The sequence below is a fragment of the Giraffa tippelskirchi genome, chromosome 7, assembly GCF_054371585.1.
Source record: "Giraffa tippelskirchi isolate mGirTip1 chromosome 7, T2T-mGirTip1v1.2.pri, whole genome shotgun sequence".
Classification (NCBI taxonomy): domain Eukaryota; kingdom Metazoa; phylum Chordata; class Mammalia; order Artiodactyla; family Giraffidae; genus Giraffa; species Giraffa tippelskirchi.
In genome coordinates, this window is record NC_137281.1 from 142,277,816 (window position 1) to 142,293,502 (window position 15,687).

The following is a 15,687-nucleotide window of genomic DNA, read 5'->3' on the forward strand; positions in this document are numbered from 1 at the left end:
ATTTTTTTGCTTGTTTCTTTTTTTGGTGTGTTTGTTTATAATTTGGAGTTGGGGGGCTGTAAATCTCTTGAAGGTCAACCTTTTGTCACATGGAGTTCAGTATTTTTCTTTTGCTTTCTGAAGATCTTTGGACAAGCAGAAAATTAGGCATCTTTCCTAAGGTAGATCAGTTCAGTTCAGTTGCTCAGTCGTGTCCGATTCTTTGTGACCCCATGAACCGCAGCACGCCAGGCCTCCCTGTCCATCACCAACTCCCAGAGTCCACCCAAACCCATGTCCATCAAGCCAATGATGCCATCCCACCATCTCATCCTCTGTCGTCCCCTTCTCCTCCTGCCCTCAATCTTTCCCAGCATCAGGATCTTTTCAAATGAGTCAGCTCTTCACATGAGGTGGCCAAAGTATTGGAGTTTCAGCTTCAACATCAGTCCTTCCAATGAACACCCAGGACTGATCTCCTTTAGGATGGACTGGTTGGATCTCCTTGCAGTCCAAGGGACTCTCAAGAATCTTCTCCAACAGTTCAAAAGCATCAATTTTTTGGCGCTCAGCTTTCTTTATAGTCCAACTCTCACATCCGTACATGACCACTGGAAAAACCATAGCCTTGACTAGACGGACCTTTGTTGGCAAAGTAATATCTCTGTTTTTTAATGTGCTGTCTAGGTTGGTCATAACTTTCCCTCCAAGGAGTAAACGTCTGTTAATTTCATGGCTGGAGTCACCATCTGCAGTGATTTTGGAGCCCAGATGTGCCTCCTTTTACTTCAGACTCTTTTTCCAGAGAAATTCCTATTTTATTCAAACTGTTGGTCAGATTTACTCTAGATATATGATCTGCCAGAAAGACCCTTAGTCTGTTAATTTCTTCTCAAAGTAGTATAGTCTCATTGAGTAAGATCTGGAATTGTAGTGGCCCTCTCTGGCTTCTTGGGGATGTCAGAGTTGTGAGTGTGGCCCCTTAAGAAGAAAGGGCATTAGAATAGCCATCACACCATGGGCAGTCTACCTCAGTTTGAGGTAGGAGATCGATGGGCCCCTGGTATGGATAGCTGCTGCTGCTGCTGCTGCTAAGTCGCTTCAGTCGTGTCTGACTCTGTGCGACCCCATAGATGGCAGCTCACCAGGCTCCGCCGTCCCTAGGATTCTCCAGGCAAGAATACTGGAGTGGGTTGCCATTTCCTTCTCCAGTGCATGAAAGGGAAAAGTGAAAGTGAAGTCTCTCAGTCGTGTCCGACTCAGCGACCCCATGGACTGTAGCCTACCAGGCTCCTCCGTCCATGGGATTTTCCAGGCAAGATTACTGGAGTGGGGTGCCATTGCCTTCTCCGATGGATAGCTGGTATTTGTCAAATGGAGAAAAACCGAAGCTTTGTTTTCCCCCAGCCAACCCAAGGACAAAGCTAGTGGCAGAAGCTGAGTTCTGCTGAAGTAAAGAGAAAGGGGGACCACTCTTGAAGTCAAGGAAAACCTCCCTGTCTGCACATGTGCAGGAAGGCTCCTTAGGGGTCAAAAAGGGTGGAGGCATCACCCCCTAATAAGTGTGGACATACCCCCACAGGCCTCAGGAGTGGGATCCATCTTTGCAAAAACCTGCACAGGCATGCCGGGGAGGGTCTTAGGGCAGGTCAGGTGTGAAAAAAGATAACTGCCCAAAGGTAAACAAGGACCCAGAAGGATGTCCCACTTAAGTGATTTAAATCACCTCTTACTGCAGGCTTCCTCCTTAGAACAACCTCACGCTTTCTCTCTTTTCTCTCCCGGTGTATATTTCTGCTTTGTTTCTGTCTTAAATAAACAAACTGTTTCTCTGTGTGCTCTCCCACTTATGCTGTGTTTCTAAGAATAAACTTTGTGCCTGTTTTTGTGTTCTTGAAACATTCTTGCTTTCAAATGGGGGCTAGAGCCAGGGGGTCATTTCTTACAGCCTCTAGTCACTGGTGTTCTAGTGGTGAGGATTTCTGGTTTTTCACTCAGGCTACCTAGGTTCAGTTCCTGGGCAGGGAACTAAGATCTCTTAAGACCACTCCTTGCTATCTCTCCAAAATCAAGCTGGTGAAAAGAAGCCAAGAAAAGAAAGATTTTGAGTTGATTCTAATATTCTGTGGCCTCTATTATATAACTTTCACCTTGCTGCTGCTTCTGCTTTTTCTGTAGAAAAAGACCTTGTCTTTCTATGTCTTCGTATGTTTGTGTGTCTCACAACCCCACTCTTTTCTCAGCTTTCTCCTATCCTTACCTCTGTTTTCCTTTCTGCCCCCTTGATTCTCTTCTTTATTTTGTGGCGTTCCCTCTTACTTTTGTTCTGTAACTCCACCCTTTCTTGATATGCCACAGCCCTAGCAATAGGAAAAAAAAAATCTTCTAGTGCTCTGTCCAAGTGTTTCTGCCCTTGTTTGCCTGGGAATAATCCAACTGTGTTAACTTGGCTGTAATGATTTGATCTGACATGTCTGACACCAATTAGAAACTGCTTTTAAGGAATACTCATGTTGGGCCTTAACATAGGACAGCCACCATTTAAAAGTATGGCCTAAACCTAAAATATCTAATGCTGTTCAGAAACATAAAATAGAGTGGAGATCACACCCGTCCTCAATGTAAAACACTTTTGGTCTACATTTTTTAAGATAGCATGGTAACCAAAGAAAAAACCATATACCATCGAGTGTATGGTACTACAAATTAAACACCTTGAGAGAAGCAAAATGTCTTTCACCAGTACAAAAACTCACTAAGGTTATGAGTAGATATCAGAAAAACAGAAATAAAGAGAGGAAAAAACTGACAAGGAGCACAGCTATCACGTTTTGGCAAATGGACTGCTAATTAGAAACAAAATCACAGCACCACCCCCAGCCCACCTGTTTTCATCAAGTGTCTTTGGATCAACAAGAAATTACCATGTTAGTAAATCGTTATCCAACTCAATTTTAATAGATACTTGTGCAAAGAGCAAATGCAAACACATGTTTGACAAGGGTATAGTAAACTGATTCTCAGATCTGTCATGGATGAAAATCCAGATTTCTCTACCAGATGAACCCCATGGACGAGAAGTGCTGCCTAAGAAAACTCTGTAAAAGTTGGGCAAATTATGATTAAACAACAATGTCCTATGTATAGCATACAGAACTATATTCAGTATCCTATGACAAGTCCTAATGGAAAAAATATTTTAAAAGAATATATATATAAATAACTGAATCACTTTGCTGTGTAGCAGTAATTAACACAGCATTGTAAATCAGCTATACTTCAATTAAATGGAAAGAAGTGGATAAATGAAAATGTCACAGGGTGGCTATCCCATTGATTCTCTACTGCTACATCCATCCTTCCTCTTCCCTTAGGTAGCTACATCATCTGGATGCCATATTTTCAGAAAGGAATTTGATACAAGATCTGAGATATATAAATAGCATGAATGTAACACATCTCACTTATGAGACCTGCTTCTAACAGTCTCTTATGAAGCAATTGGTTCCTATTTCCTTTTATGTAAATTTTTGTTTCTGTATATGCATCAGGCACTCAGTTCTACCTGTACTTTTTAGACAAGTCATGCTTAGCCAAATCCTATGATTTAATGTGAAATGCTATGACATTAATAACTAGAGGCTGCAAGAAGTAATATAGCAGTGATCAATGGCTTCTTGGTTGATGGTTTTACAAAAAGAGATATCAAATGCCAAAGTCATTATACTTGAAACACCTCTGTTTTAGCACAACCCAAGAGAACAATGCGGAGAAGGCAATGGCAACCCACTCCAGTACTCTTGCCTGGAAAATCCCATGGACGGAGGAGCCTGGTGGGCTGCAGTCCATGGGGTCGCTAGGAGTTGGACATGACTGAGCGACTTCCCTTTCACTTTTCACTTTCATGCACTGGAGAAGGAAATGGCAACCCACTCCAGTGTTCTTGCCTGGAGAATCCCAGGGACGGAGGAGCCTGGTGGGCTGCTGTCTATGGGGTCGCACAGAGTCGAACACGACTGAAGCGACTTAGCAGCAGCACCAGCAGCAAGAGAACAATGAAAATGATAGTGTCAGCATTTTTAAAGTGCCTAACATATTCCAGGCCCCACTTAGGTCCTTTCTTTGGACCATCACAAAACTCCAGAAAAGTACATTTCATCTCTCAGTGTAAAATGTCAGATATAACCTTGATCCTCTGAAAGTCTATGACTTTGGGCAAGATCACATATTTAGGGCTTCCATGGTGGCTCAGTAGTAAAGAATCTGCATGTCAATGCAGGAGACCCGGGTTCCATCCCTAATCTAGGAGGATTCCACATGACATGGAGCATCTAAGCCCTTGCACTTAAACTTTTGAGCCTGTGCTCTAATAGAGCCCTGAAACTGCTGCTGCTGACCCCACGCACTCTGTGCTCCCCAAGAGAAGCCACTGGAATGAGAAGTCTGTGCACCACAACTAGAGTGTAGCCCCCACTCTCTGCACCTAGAGAAAAGCCCGTGAAGCAACGAAGACCCAGCACAGACAAATATAAATAAATAAAATTATCTACTTAGCAGGCTGTTGAACTGCTGTTGATATTCATATGCCAATGACACAGAATTTTTGATCTTCCCACTGCATCAGTCAGTGTGTCTTTTATTGCTATCATTTATGTTTGGCTTGTTTAAACTATCAAAAACACGAACCAGTAACAAAAATTTGTACGTAATCAACCAAGGAAAAGTCTAATAGACTACTAAACAAGTGCATACCAGTTCAAACAAGATGTGCTACAGGCACATCCATGAAACATTAGTAACCACAACATAAATAAATACAGGACCTCTTGTTGGTGAATCTAACAGTTCCCACTATCATTGACAGGGGTAGTAAGACTATGACCAGATATAAAATATTAAATGCATGTAACCACACAGACCCCTTTTAAATGGCCAAGTCATTTTATTTTAAAATAATAACTTCAGAAGAGTTACAGGATTATGTGACTATCAGAGTGATTATCAAGCATTTCTTCCAGTAAGTGCCAATGTGATTTTCTCCATTTTGTGTGCTCTAGCTTGTATTTACTTGGGTTCAAGGGATTATTTTTCCAACAGTTTATTCTTCAGTTTCTCCTTTCGAAATATTTTTTACATAGTAGAGGGCACCTATAACTGCTGTAAGCAAAAAAAGAAACATGCGTAAAAGCAGTAGAACTACTATTAAGTTTAGAGTCTGTAGTTCTAAGGCTTGAATACCTATTTCTGTGTCAGGTGGAGGACCGCTATCTACACTGCCACCCGGTCCTCTCTCAGTACAAGTTGGTGGTTTCCAACCACGCTGACAGTGACAATTTTTCTTGCTGTTGCACACCCCTCTGTAATTGCATTTCTTGACATCACAGTCAAAACCCAGGTCTTGAAAAAAAGTACAGTTTTGGTCCTTACAGTATGCTCCTGGGCCACATGTTGCACCATCCACTACAAGCCCCATTTGTGGCACGTCTGTCCCAAAGTGGGCATCATATCCAAAGCAGGTTTGTGGTGTAACATCATGTACTATTATTTGATGAAACGTAGTGTGCTCCCCACCACCAGGAATTTCCTTCACATTACCACAGTGCAGCATTCCACACAGAACGTCATCTTGTTCACATTTGACAGGTCTTCCTCCTCCTCGAGTCACCCTCACACCACAGTTTCCAAATCGGTCACCCCTGATATTCAGTACGCCATAGCATGATGGCGCAGCATCTTTTATGTTATAGCCAAAGAGGGCTTGACACTGTAAATCACGGTCACTACAGTTTCCCCTCACACAAACAGCTGATGGTGAACACGGGGTTCCATCCTGGATATAAGTGTCAGCTGGACAATCATGTGTCTTCCCGTTACAGTATTCTGGGAGATCACAAATACCAAGAGTATCTCTGCACGTATATCCAGGTTGAGCATGTTTACACTTCATGCAGCAACCTCCATGATCACAATCACTGCCAAGGCTGAGGATACAGCTGGTTTCACAACATGAAACCTTACTACAGTCTTTTAAGGTGCCACAGTCACATTCTTCAAAATTATCTATTATCTTGTTACCACACCGTCTAGCTACGTAAGGAACATTATTATATGCTATATTTGGTGAGCTCAAACAAGGATACCACACATGCAACCGTTGATGAATAGCCTCAAAAGTACAATTGCTCATCATATCTAGAAGACCAGGGTTAGGAGCCATGACACACTGATATCTTCGAAAACACCGACAACCTGGAACATCGTGAAATGCACCCATAACATGACCTATCGCATGTGCTCCAACAGTTGCAGCTAAAAATATGTGATATCTTACAACATATACATATGATGCACCCCAATTGGGGTTGCATATTCCATTATGGCTGCTATAATAGGAGGTCCCAGCAATTTTATGTCCTGTTAAAAGCAACAAAGTATCATGTGGTACATTTGCATAAAAATTCTGAGATTTCCATAAACCAAACTGAGCCGTTGCTTCTCCAGCGCTTCTAAACCTTTGGAGATTCATCTGATCTCTCTGACTCCATATGCACAAAGCACATATGAAAACCTGAAGTTGGCCCTGGTAATAAATGGTGTGCAATATGTTGTTTATAATCACTACATTCTCTATTATACGTGTCTGATTAGTGTTCTGAACAACTAATGAGTTAGAAACCGTGTAGTGAAGTTTTAAGTATTTCCTGTGTGGCCACCACAAATACACAGGGGCTGCTCTAGGCATTTCAGGAATCATTGCCTCCTCATACTCTTGATCTGTATCTTTCTCTTCAATCTCACATTTCTCGTCCTCTGCTGCTGTTTTCTGTGTCACAAGCTGAGAAATCAGATGCTCAAATTTAGAAGAAGCCTCCAGTGGTTTGATTTCGAAAGTGAAGTCATCCAGCTGCAGCATGCCACGCAGACCCCCATAGCAGGTGTCCAGTGTGCCCATGGACCCAGGAACCCCTTCCAGGTAGCCGAAGTAGTAACAGTCTCGGGGGATATAAGGGTAGTTCTCCTGCATGGCACCTTGGTCATTATCGGTGATAACAGGAAAATGTCTGGGCAGCAAGTTCTTCTTGACTCTCAAGTGAACCACATGTCTTTGGCCGCTGAAGCGAATCTTGTAGGAGAGCTGGCCTTGTCTCTCAATTCCACTCACTCTGTGGGACACCTTCCTGGGAATCACAATTTCAGAGGAAGTGAAGCGCCATCCTGGTGGGTCATGGGAACAGCAGGTTGGAAACAGGAATAGCCAGAGCAGAGGCAGCCAGAGATCACCTCTCAGGTGGGCCTGGGTCCAGGCACGCCCCATGAGTGAGCAAGTCTGTGACCAAAGAAAATGCACTCCGGTGGGAGGCAGGCAAGACTATCCCTGCAGCAGCCACTTTTAGACAGCAGGGTAGTCCTGAGGAGAGCAGAGAGGGACTGGAGGCTGGGCAACCCCAGAGAGGTGGGGGAGGGAGGGGAAACTCTTACATAACAATGTGTCCTCATGAAGGGGAGGGGCTGTGCTGAGTGGTCCTAGGGATCCTAACACAGGGGTGTTAGGGAAAACAAAACATGGCAGAAACTAGGAAAACCAGAGTGCATATCTGGGCTGAGTGGTACCATGGCCCTCTGGAAAAGTCACGGGGGAAGAATCAGGGGGTTTGGTGCCATTTTGAGACAGTGATTGACTTTTTGCCCTCAAATCAAAATGAGACAAGGCTTCAATCTGGAATGAAAATACAAAATGGAGGAGAGAGTGGAAGCTTCTTTTAGTCAGACTTTCGAGGAGAGAATCAAATTCTTTCATGCTTTACAAACATGGAATGTGTTGGGGGTGATGAGTGGAGCAAAGCAATAGTGTCAGGAGTACATATGTTAGGGTGGATAATAATAGTTCCTTATAAAGTTAAAATTACGCCTGCCCTGTGTCTTGGTGATTCTAGCCATAGGAAGTTATCACAATGATTCTACATACATATTCATCACAGCATTATGCTTGAATTTATTCCACAGACTGGAAACAAGCAAACAGTATTGAACAGATGAATGACAGACAAACTGGCATATTCGTTCAGTGGGAAAATCCTCAGTAAATCTGAACAAGTTTCTGATGTGTGTACGATCATGGATGCATCTCAGAGATAACATGATAATAGAAAGAAATCAGACCAAAGAAGCTTTACATAGGACTTCCTTTGTATGACGTTTTGGAATAGTCCAAAATAATGTACGGGGGATAGAATTTTAATCAGTGCTTTCCTGATGTGAGGGAATGGCGGGATGGAGGGAACTTTCTGGAGTGATGGGAAACTTCTGAATCTTGACTGGGGTGTGTTCAAGATGAACGTTTCCCTCCAGAGTCCACATGCTGAAATCCTACCCCCTGCCCCAGGTGATGGTATTAGCAGTTGGAGTCTTTGGGAGGTGAATGGTGCTTTTACAAAGAGGCCCCCAGAGAGACCCTTCAACCCTTCTGCCCTGTGTGGTTACAGTGAGAAGGTGTCATCTATGGATCAGGAAAGGGTTCTCCAGACACTAAATTTGCTGGCGTCTTGATCTTGGTCTCACTAGCCTTCAGAACTATGAGAAATATTTTTATTTATTAACCACCCAGCCTAAGGTATTTTATTATAGTATTCTCAACATACTAAGACAGGATGGTCCTTACAAGTCAAACCTCAACAAGCTGCATCATTAAATCTGAGTATTTTATTGTATATGCTGAGTATACCTCAAAAAGTTGATTTACTTAAAAAGTTCTGACTTGAGCTTTTTTTAGTTCCTTACAGAATAATGAATCATTATCTGATCATCACTGTCTCATACATCTTTTTGCTTTCAAAAATCATTTCTGCATTGAATTGCCTGTAAATGAACTCAACTCAAAATAAGGAAATTACCATGAGCAATTTATCTCGCCTGATTCCTCTTTTTGTGGATCATATCTTTAAGTTGGAACCAGTAATAAAGACATTAGCATTTAGAAAAGAAGAATGTCCTATTGCATAAATGTGTTGTATGTAACACTGAAGGATTTTTTAAAAATTAGTGCACTCAGGAATATTCAAAAAGATACAAGTATGCTTGAACTCAGCTTGAAGTCAATTCACCATGAAAAGAAAAGGTAATTTCCTATTTTTTAACTGAACTGTAATTGATTTATTATATTGTTTTCAGGTGTACAACATAGTGATTCAATATTTTTGTGGATTATGTTCTTTGGAAGTTGTTATCCTGTAAATATACGATGCCAGATGCCACTCCCTTCTGCCTCCAAAGTTTCCACAGAAAAGTCAGCTGATGGCCTTTTGAATCAGTGTTTTCCTTTTCTTCTTCTGTATACCCAGGCGTGGAGTTGCTGGATCGTGTGGTGAGTTTACTTTTAGTTTTTTGATAATCCTCCATACTGTTTTCCATAGTGTACCAATTTACATTCCTAACGACAGTGCACAAAGGTTCCCTTTTCTCTATATCCTCACTAACACTTGTTGTTCCTTGTCTTTTTGCTGATAGCTCTTCTGAGAGGTTCATGAAGTCATATCTCATTGTAGTTTTGATTTAAATTTCCTTAATGATTAGTGATGTTCAACAGCTTTTCATATGCATATTGGCCATTTGTGTGTCTTTCTTGGAGAAATGTCTCTTCAGGTCTTCTGCCCATTTTCTAATTGGGTCATTTGGTTTTCTATTTGATATTGAGTTGTTATATATTTTGCATAGTAATCCCTTATCCATCATTGCATCTCCAAATAATTTTTCCCATTCAGCAGATTGTCTTTTAGTTTTGTGAATAGTTTACTGTGCTCTGCAAAAGCTTTTAAGTTTAATTAGGCCCAATTGATATATTTGTGCTTTTGTTTCTTTTGCCTTAGGAGACAGATCCAAAAGAACACTGCTGTGATATTTTTCAAGGAGTGTTATGCCCATGTTCTTTTCTAAGTGTTTTATGGTTTCTGGTCTTACGTGTAGGTCTTTAATCCATTTTGAGTTTATTTTTGTATATGGGGTGAGGAAATGCTCTTGTTGGTGTACAGACAGTAAAGTCGCTCGTGTCTGACTCTTTGCGACCCTGTGGACTATATAGTCCATGGAATTCTCCAGGCAAGAATACTGGAGTGGGTAGCTTTTCTCTTCTCCAGGGGATCTTCCCAACCCAGGGATCGAACCCAGGTCTCCCGCATTGCAGGTGGATTCTTTATCAACTGAGCTGTCAGGGAAGCCCATTGCCAAAGCCCTTGACAAAAGTTTTGCTCTACATTACTCCTGGAGGCCTCAATCCTCAGGAAAGGGAGAAAGACCCAATCAATCCCTCAAAGGGAGAGGGCGAGGGCGGGATGATATGGGAGAATGGCATGGAAGCATGTAAATTATCATATGTGAAACGAATCGCCAGTCCAGGTTCAATGCATGATACAGGGTGCTCGGGGCTGGTGCACCAGGAAGACCTGGAGGGGTGGGATGGGGAGGGAGGTGGAAGGGGGGTTCTGGAGGGGGAAAGCATGTATACCCATGGTGGATTCATGTCAATGTATGGCAAAACAAACACAATATTGTGAAGTTCAAAAATTAATTAATTAAAAAAAAAAAACTAATCCAGGAAACTTCACAAGTTTCGGTAACCCTGTTACCTATTGCCCTCCTTAGCAGTAGAATAACTCCAAAGGATCCCCTTGGATTGAGTCCATACAGATTCTTTCTAACATCAGACCTCCTTATGGACAGGGAAGCCCTAGGGCTACAGTATTACATAACCAAACTCTCAGTGTTCTAACAGGCCATTAGAGAATTTCGCCCAGAGACCAACCCTCCTAGCCCTCATTCAGCCATACTATACCAACTTGGGGATAGGGTCCTTAACGGAACTTGGAAGGACAGGTCTCCCAAGTCCCAGCTGGTTCCTATTTGAAAGGGACTTCTTCCAGTCTTCCTTTCCTCACCTACAGCCATCAAGATTTTAGGAATCTCCAGCTGGATTCACCACTTCAGGGGGGAGCCTTGGAAACTGCCCTCTGAAGACTCAGGCGCTCCAACATCCTACACCTGTGAACCACTTGGAAGACCTTAAATTTCTCTTCAAAAGGACCAAAGATAAGTAACAATCTAACTCGTTAAATAAATACATGATCAACTGCCCATGTTGTGCTCCTGATATCTTGATTGTCCTTTCTTTCTTCTGGGCTTGTTCCCTTCTGTGGATAATCCTATCTCACACCTGTGGTACCTAACCTTGGTTGTCCGGTCTTTCTGAGGCCTACACCAGGCATCATTCTTGACTAAATGCCACTCAGACTTGCTCTTGGGCTCCAAAATCACTGAGGACGGTGAGTGCAGCCATGAAATTAAAAGACGCTTGCTCACTGGAAGAAAAGCTATGATAAACCCAGACAGCATATTAAAAAGTAGAGACATCACTTTGCCAACAAAAGTTTGTATAGTCAAAGCTATGGTTATTCCAGTCGTCACATACAGATGTGAGAGTTGAAACATAAAGAAGGCTGAGTGCCAAACAACTGATGCTTCTGAACTGTGGTGCTGGAGAAGACTCTTGAGAGTCCCTTGATCAAACCAGTCAGTTCTAAAGGAAATCATCCCTGAACATTCATTGGAAGGATGCTGAAGCTGAAGCTCCAGTACTTTGGCCACCTGACATGAAGAGCCTACTCATTGGAAAAGACCCTGATACTGGGGAAGATTGAGGGTAGGAGGAGAAAGGGGCGACAGAGGATGAGATGGCTGGATGGCACCATTGACTCAATAGACGTGAGATGAGTTTGAGCAAACTCTGGGAGATAGTGAAGGACAGGGAAGCCTGGTGTGCTGCAGTCCATGGGGTCCCAAAGAGTTGGACACTACTGAGTGACTAAACAACAACAAACTCACTCTCACTCTCACCTTACCCTTCCTCTGTTCCATCATACAATCTAAACCCTCCCAACATTCCTTAGACCCAGAGGAGTATTTATAGACCCTAGCTACTGCCCACAACCTATCCTTCTACTGGCTATGCATCTCTGGAACTAGCCTTCAGACAATATTACTCTTGCCAATAGAAACTCAGTCCAATGTCTCAGCTTACCCAGATGCATAATTTGATCCTAGGACCACAAGCTTTAAGTTAGATCATGTAGAGTCTATCTTTCTTCAAGTCCTATGAGAATACCTAAGTTTCATTCCTGTCATTCTATCAACCCCACAACCCAAAAGCATCCTAATGAACCTAACTGAGGCTCTCATATACCCCCTCTCCTTTCAGGGCCACCACCCATGGGGGTATTCTGTCGGTAACATACTTTCATGCAACCATACTTTCATCTTGACTTTTCCCCCAGTGAGTGAACAACATTGGAACACAACCAACCAAACTATCCAAGCAGCAGTTAAACACAAAGAAACTAGCCCTCCGAAATATCTCAGCTTTTCGGTTTTCAAAATACAGGTGCCAAAGAAACCCCTCTTTAATCATAGATACCAACAGTACTTTCATTTCTACAGGATGGGTCTCACTAAACATCTCTGGTCACCCCTCACTTCTTGCACAATTACTGGTCTGTGGACCAAAAAAAACCCCACTTTTTAAAATTCTATGCTGTTTCCAGCATCCACAGGGGCAAACTGGGACCCTCTGATCCATGTGGAGGTTGGCTGGGAGTCCCAGTAGCCAGTAGCACCAAACCCCAATTACACTCCACTCCGACTCATATGGAGCCAGCTTACCCCCATCTCAAGGCCTCTTTTTCATGTGTGTGAGCTCAGCATACAGGCACCTGCCCCCACAATGGAAAGGAAAATGTTCCCTGGGTTACATGCATGAAAATCTTTCCCTGAAAATGTCTAATTATCTGAAGGCCTGTTAAGCCAGTTTTTTTTTTTTCCAGAGCACACTGCTTTATTTCTGATTTCCGCTTTGATCTCCTTTCAAGAGGTGCTGAAGGTTAGCAACTTCAGTGGCTATGATTTAATTTTTTTAGAGGCAGACAGCACATGCCAGATTCCAGTTGGCAGGGCCCCTTCATGGCCAAAAATCTGACCATGGTTGGGGGCATTTTATGACCATTTTGTCCTATGGTGCTAGGAATGCTCATTTGCTGATTTGGCAAAGATTCAGCTGATAGGCAACTCAGTGTGCTGATACTGGATTAGGCCATGAAAGTAGCAAAAGTTCTGGACCATATCTGTCTTACTAGTCATCTATTATGGTCCAGGAAAATATTCCCTCTGTTGCTTCTTCCCATGTCTACAATCACATTATTACAATCAGTGATCTCATATTTGTTGTTTAATCCCTGTGTTGTGCCCAACTCTTTTGTGACCCTATAGACTGTAGCCCACCAGAGGCTCCTCTGTCTATGGCATTTCCCAGGTAGGAATACTGGAATGGACTGACATTTCCTCCTCGAGGAACTTCTCAACCAGGAATTGAACCCTTGTCTCTTGCATTGGCAGGCAGATTCTTTACCACTGAGCCACCAGGGAAGCTATTGATTTCATATGGAACTATATATATATATATGTATCTCATCATTTTATCAGAGGCTCAGTCACACACTTGGTAATGTAAACAACAATTTTGTAAAACAGGCAATAAAAAGGAATGAGCTATTTAAGAATTTTATTAGGTATAGTCCAGTATACCCTTGATCATCTGACTCAGTCTGTTAAGGAACTATAGCCTGATGTTAATCTCCTGGTTGTAAATCATGGAACATCTGCTTTTGCCCAAAGGTTGATGATGAAGTTAGACTTTAGGAAACAAAAAACAAAAAACCACGACTTAGAGTATCCCTTTAATAATTCAGTTAAATCTTGTTAACAGTATAACATAACAGCAAAGGATTACCTGGGAAGTGAGTCTTAGTAAGCACAGACCTTAATTAATAAAACTAGAATTTAATATTTAGTGAAACATAATTTTTTTCTAAAATTATACCTTTTGATTAAACATAGCTGACTAGTTTGTTCTTAAAATAAGTTTGGTCCACTGACCATATAGGCTTTTTTTGTATTGACTCTGGCATAATTTTTCATGAGTCTCAGACTAAATTCCCAAAGGCCTCTCAACGCCAAGAAGGTCATGCCAAAGGCCTGCCATCAGATTTTTCTCTTTTATAGGTCCCCCAAATATTTTGAGATATTTGTATTTTTTAGGAGACAGTCTTTTTATTTATTTGATAAGGTTGTTCAGAACCCAAGTGTCTCCAGTTTCTAGAGGGACAAGGCAGAGAGTAAAGGAAAATGTTTTAATTTTACCCACAGCTGTAAAATGCCAAATTGTTTTAAACCATAAGTAACTTGAGGATAGAGCTTCTTTATATCTGAAAAAAAAAAAACAACAACAAAGATTAGAAGCCAGTAATATGTCAGACAAAAAGTCATGAAAGTTGCAACCATATTTAGCAGTTCATTTAATCCCCTGTAATTAATCTTTGTTCTGTTGCCCTTGTCTGACAATTGAGGATGATAGTTTGAGGAAGTTTGTAAAGTTTTTGTTAAGGCTTGTATGATTTGTCCAGAGAAGTAGGTGCCTTGCTCACTGGAGATTATAGAAAGCATATCCCAAGTGGAAGACACATTTTTAACCATTCTTTCTGCATCGTGAGGGCATTAACCCTGTGCAGTCAAATAAAAAAAACAATGAGTTTCATCAGGGAAAAGCCAAGCTACTGTCTTAGATTTCCCATAGCCCTAATTGTTTGATTTACCCATTTTAAATTTCCTGACTTAGGAGTAGACTGTTGCCATGTTTTAAAGACATCAATACAGCAAAAGTCTTAATTTCTGTAGAAGAAGAATGAACTTTATCCACATGTGCCATAGTCTTCATAGACCATTGAGAAATAATGCTTATTTACTTTACCAAAGTAACAAAAGATTTTAAAAACAAATATAAATCACTTAAAGGTAAGGAAATTCACATGGTCTGTTATCAAAAGCCACATTCCAAGAAAACTTTGTTCTCTTAAGAGAGAAAAAAACAAATTCCAGTCTGATACCAGGTTATATTCCCTGTGATACAGTAGTTATTCACTTAGTCAAAGTAACGAAAGATTTCAAAGGCAGTCAACATCTTAAGAAAACTTTACCATGCACCCTACTTTTCTTAAGCAACCATGAACTGTTCTTTATATTAGCACTCTGTAGGTTGGTAAACATAAATCACCCAGAGCTCTTCATTTTATTTTCATTTTCTTTCCTTAAAAGTTTCTTCACATAAAGTGACTTTCCCTGTTGACAAATTTGCAATAGATGTAACAAGAATGTAATACCTATTGTTGATGATTCTTAAGACTTGTCCATATTAATTAGACTAACAAACATTAATACCAGGTATTAATTTAATATTGATATTTCCCACTTCATGTGAACCTAAAATTCATTTAGTTTAATTTCTTTGTATTTAGAATTGTTTGATTTGCAAGCACTTTTCTTTAGGCCCATTAAATTAGAACTCATTTACAAAATAACCTCAGCAATAGGATTCAAAGACAAAGACACACACTGAGACACATTATTACTCCACACAGAGAGAGATCTCAGAGTTTTCCACCTGAGATTTAAAATGTCTCTTTGCCCTTGTATTTTCTTCCTTGGCTTGAAGTTCTACTAATTTGTCCAAGGCTGAAGTCTCACGCAGTGTGGGCCGTGTATCTCAAGGATGTGATAACAGTTAACTTCAGGTTTTTTCCTAGGCATGTTTCTCAAGGTCAGAAGTCTGAAAGA

General features: G+C 41.4%; 2 protein-coding genes across 2 annotated transcripts in view; both read right to left on the reverse strand.

The window, feature by feature from the left end:
- Nucleotides 1-4,901: 4,901 nt before the first annotated feature.
- Nucleotides 4,902-7,419, reverse strand: LOC145513227 (disintegrin and metalloproteinase domain-containing protein 20-like). The gene is made up of 2 exons (XM_081508859.1): nt 6,778-7,419; nt 4,902-5,136 (listed from the first exon to the last, which is right to left on the reverse strand). Exons 1-2 carry the CDS (start codon nt 7,292-7,294, stop codon nt 5,078-5,080), a joined length of 576 nt encoding a protein of 191 aa, XP_081364985.1. The 5' UTR covers nt 7,295-7,419; the 3' UTR covers nt 4,902-5,077.
- Nucleotides 7,420-13,744: 6,325 nt separating this feature from the next.
- Nucleotides 13,745-15,687, reverse strand: part of LOC145513228 (mediator of RNA polymerase II transcription subunit 6) — a 90,893-nt gene continuing 88,950 nt past the window's right edge. Inside the window, exon 10 of the mRNA XM_081508868.1 lies at nt 13,745-14,282. Coding sequence (XP_081364994.1) covers nt 14,173-14,282 — 110 coding nt within the window. The 3' untranslated portion in view covers nt 13,745-14,172. The remainder of the gene's footprint in view (nt 14,283-15,687) is intronic.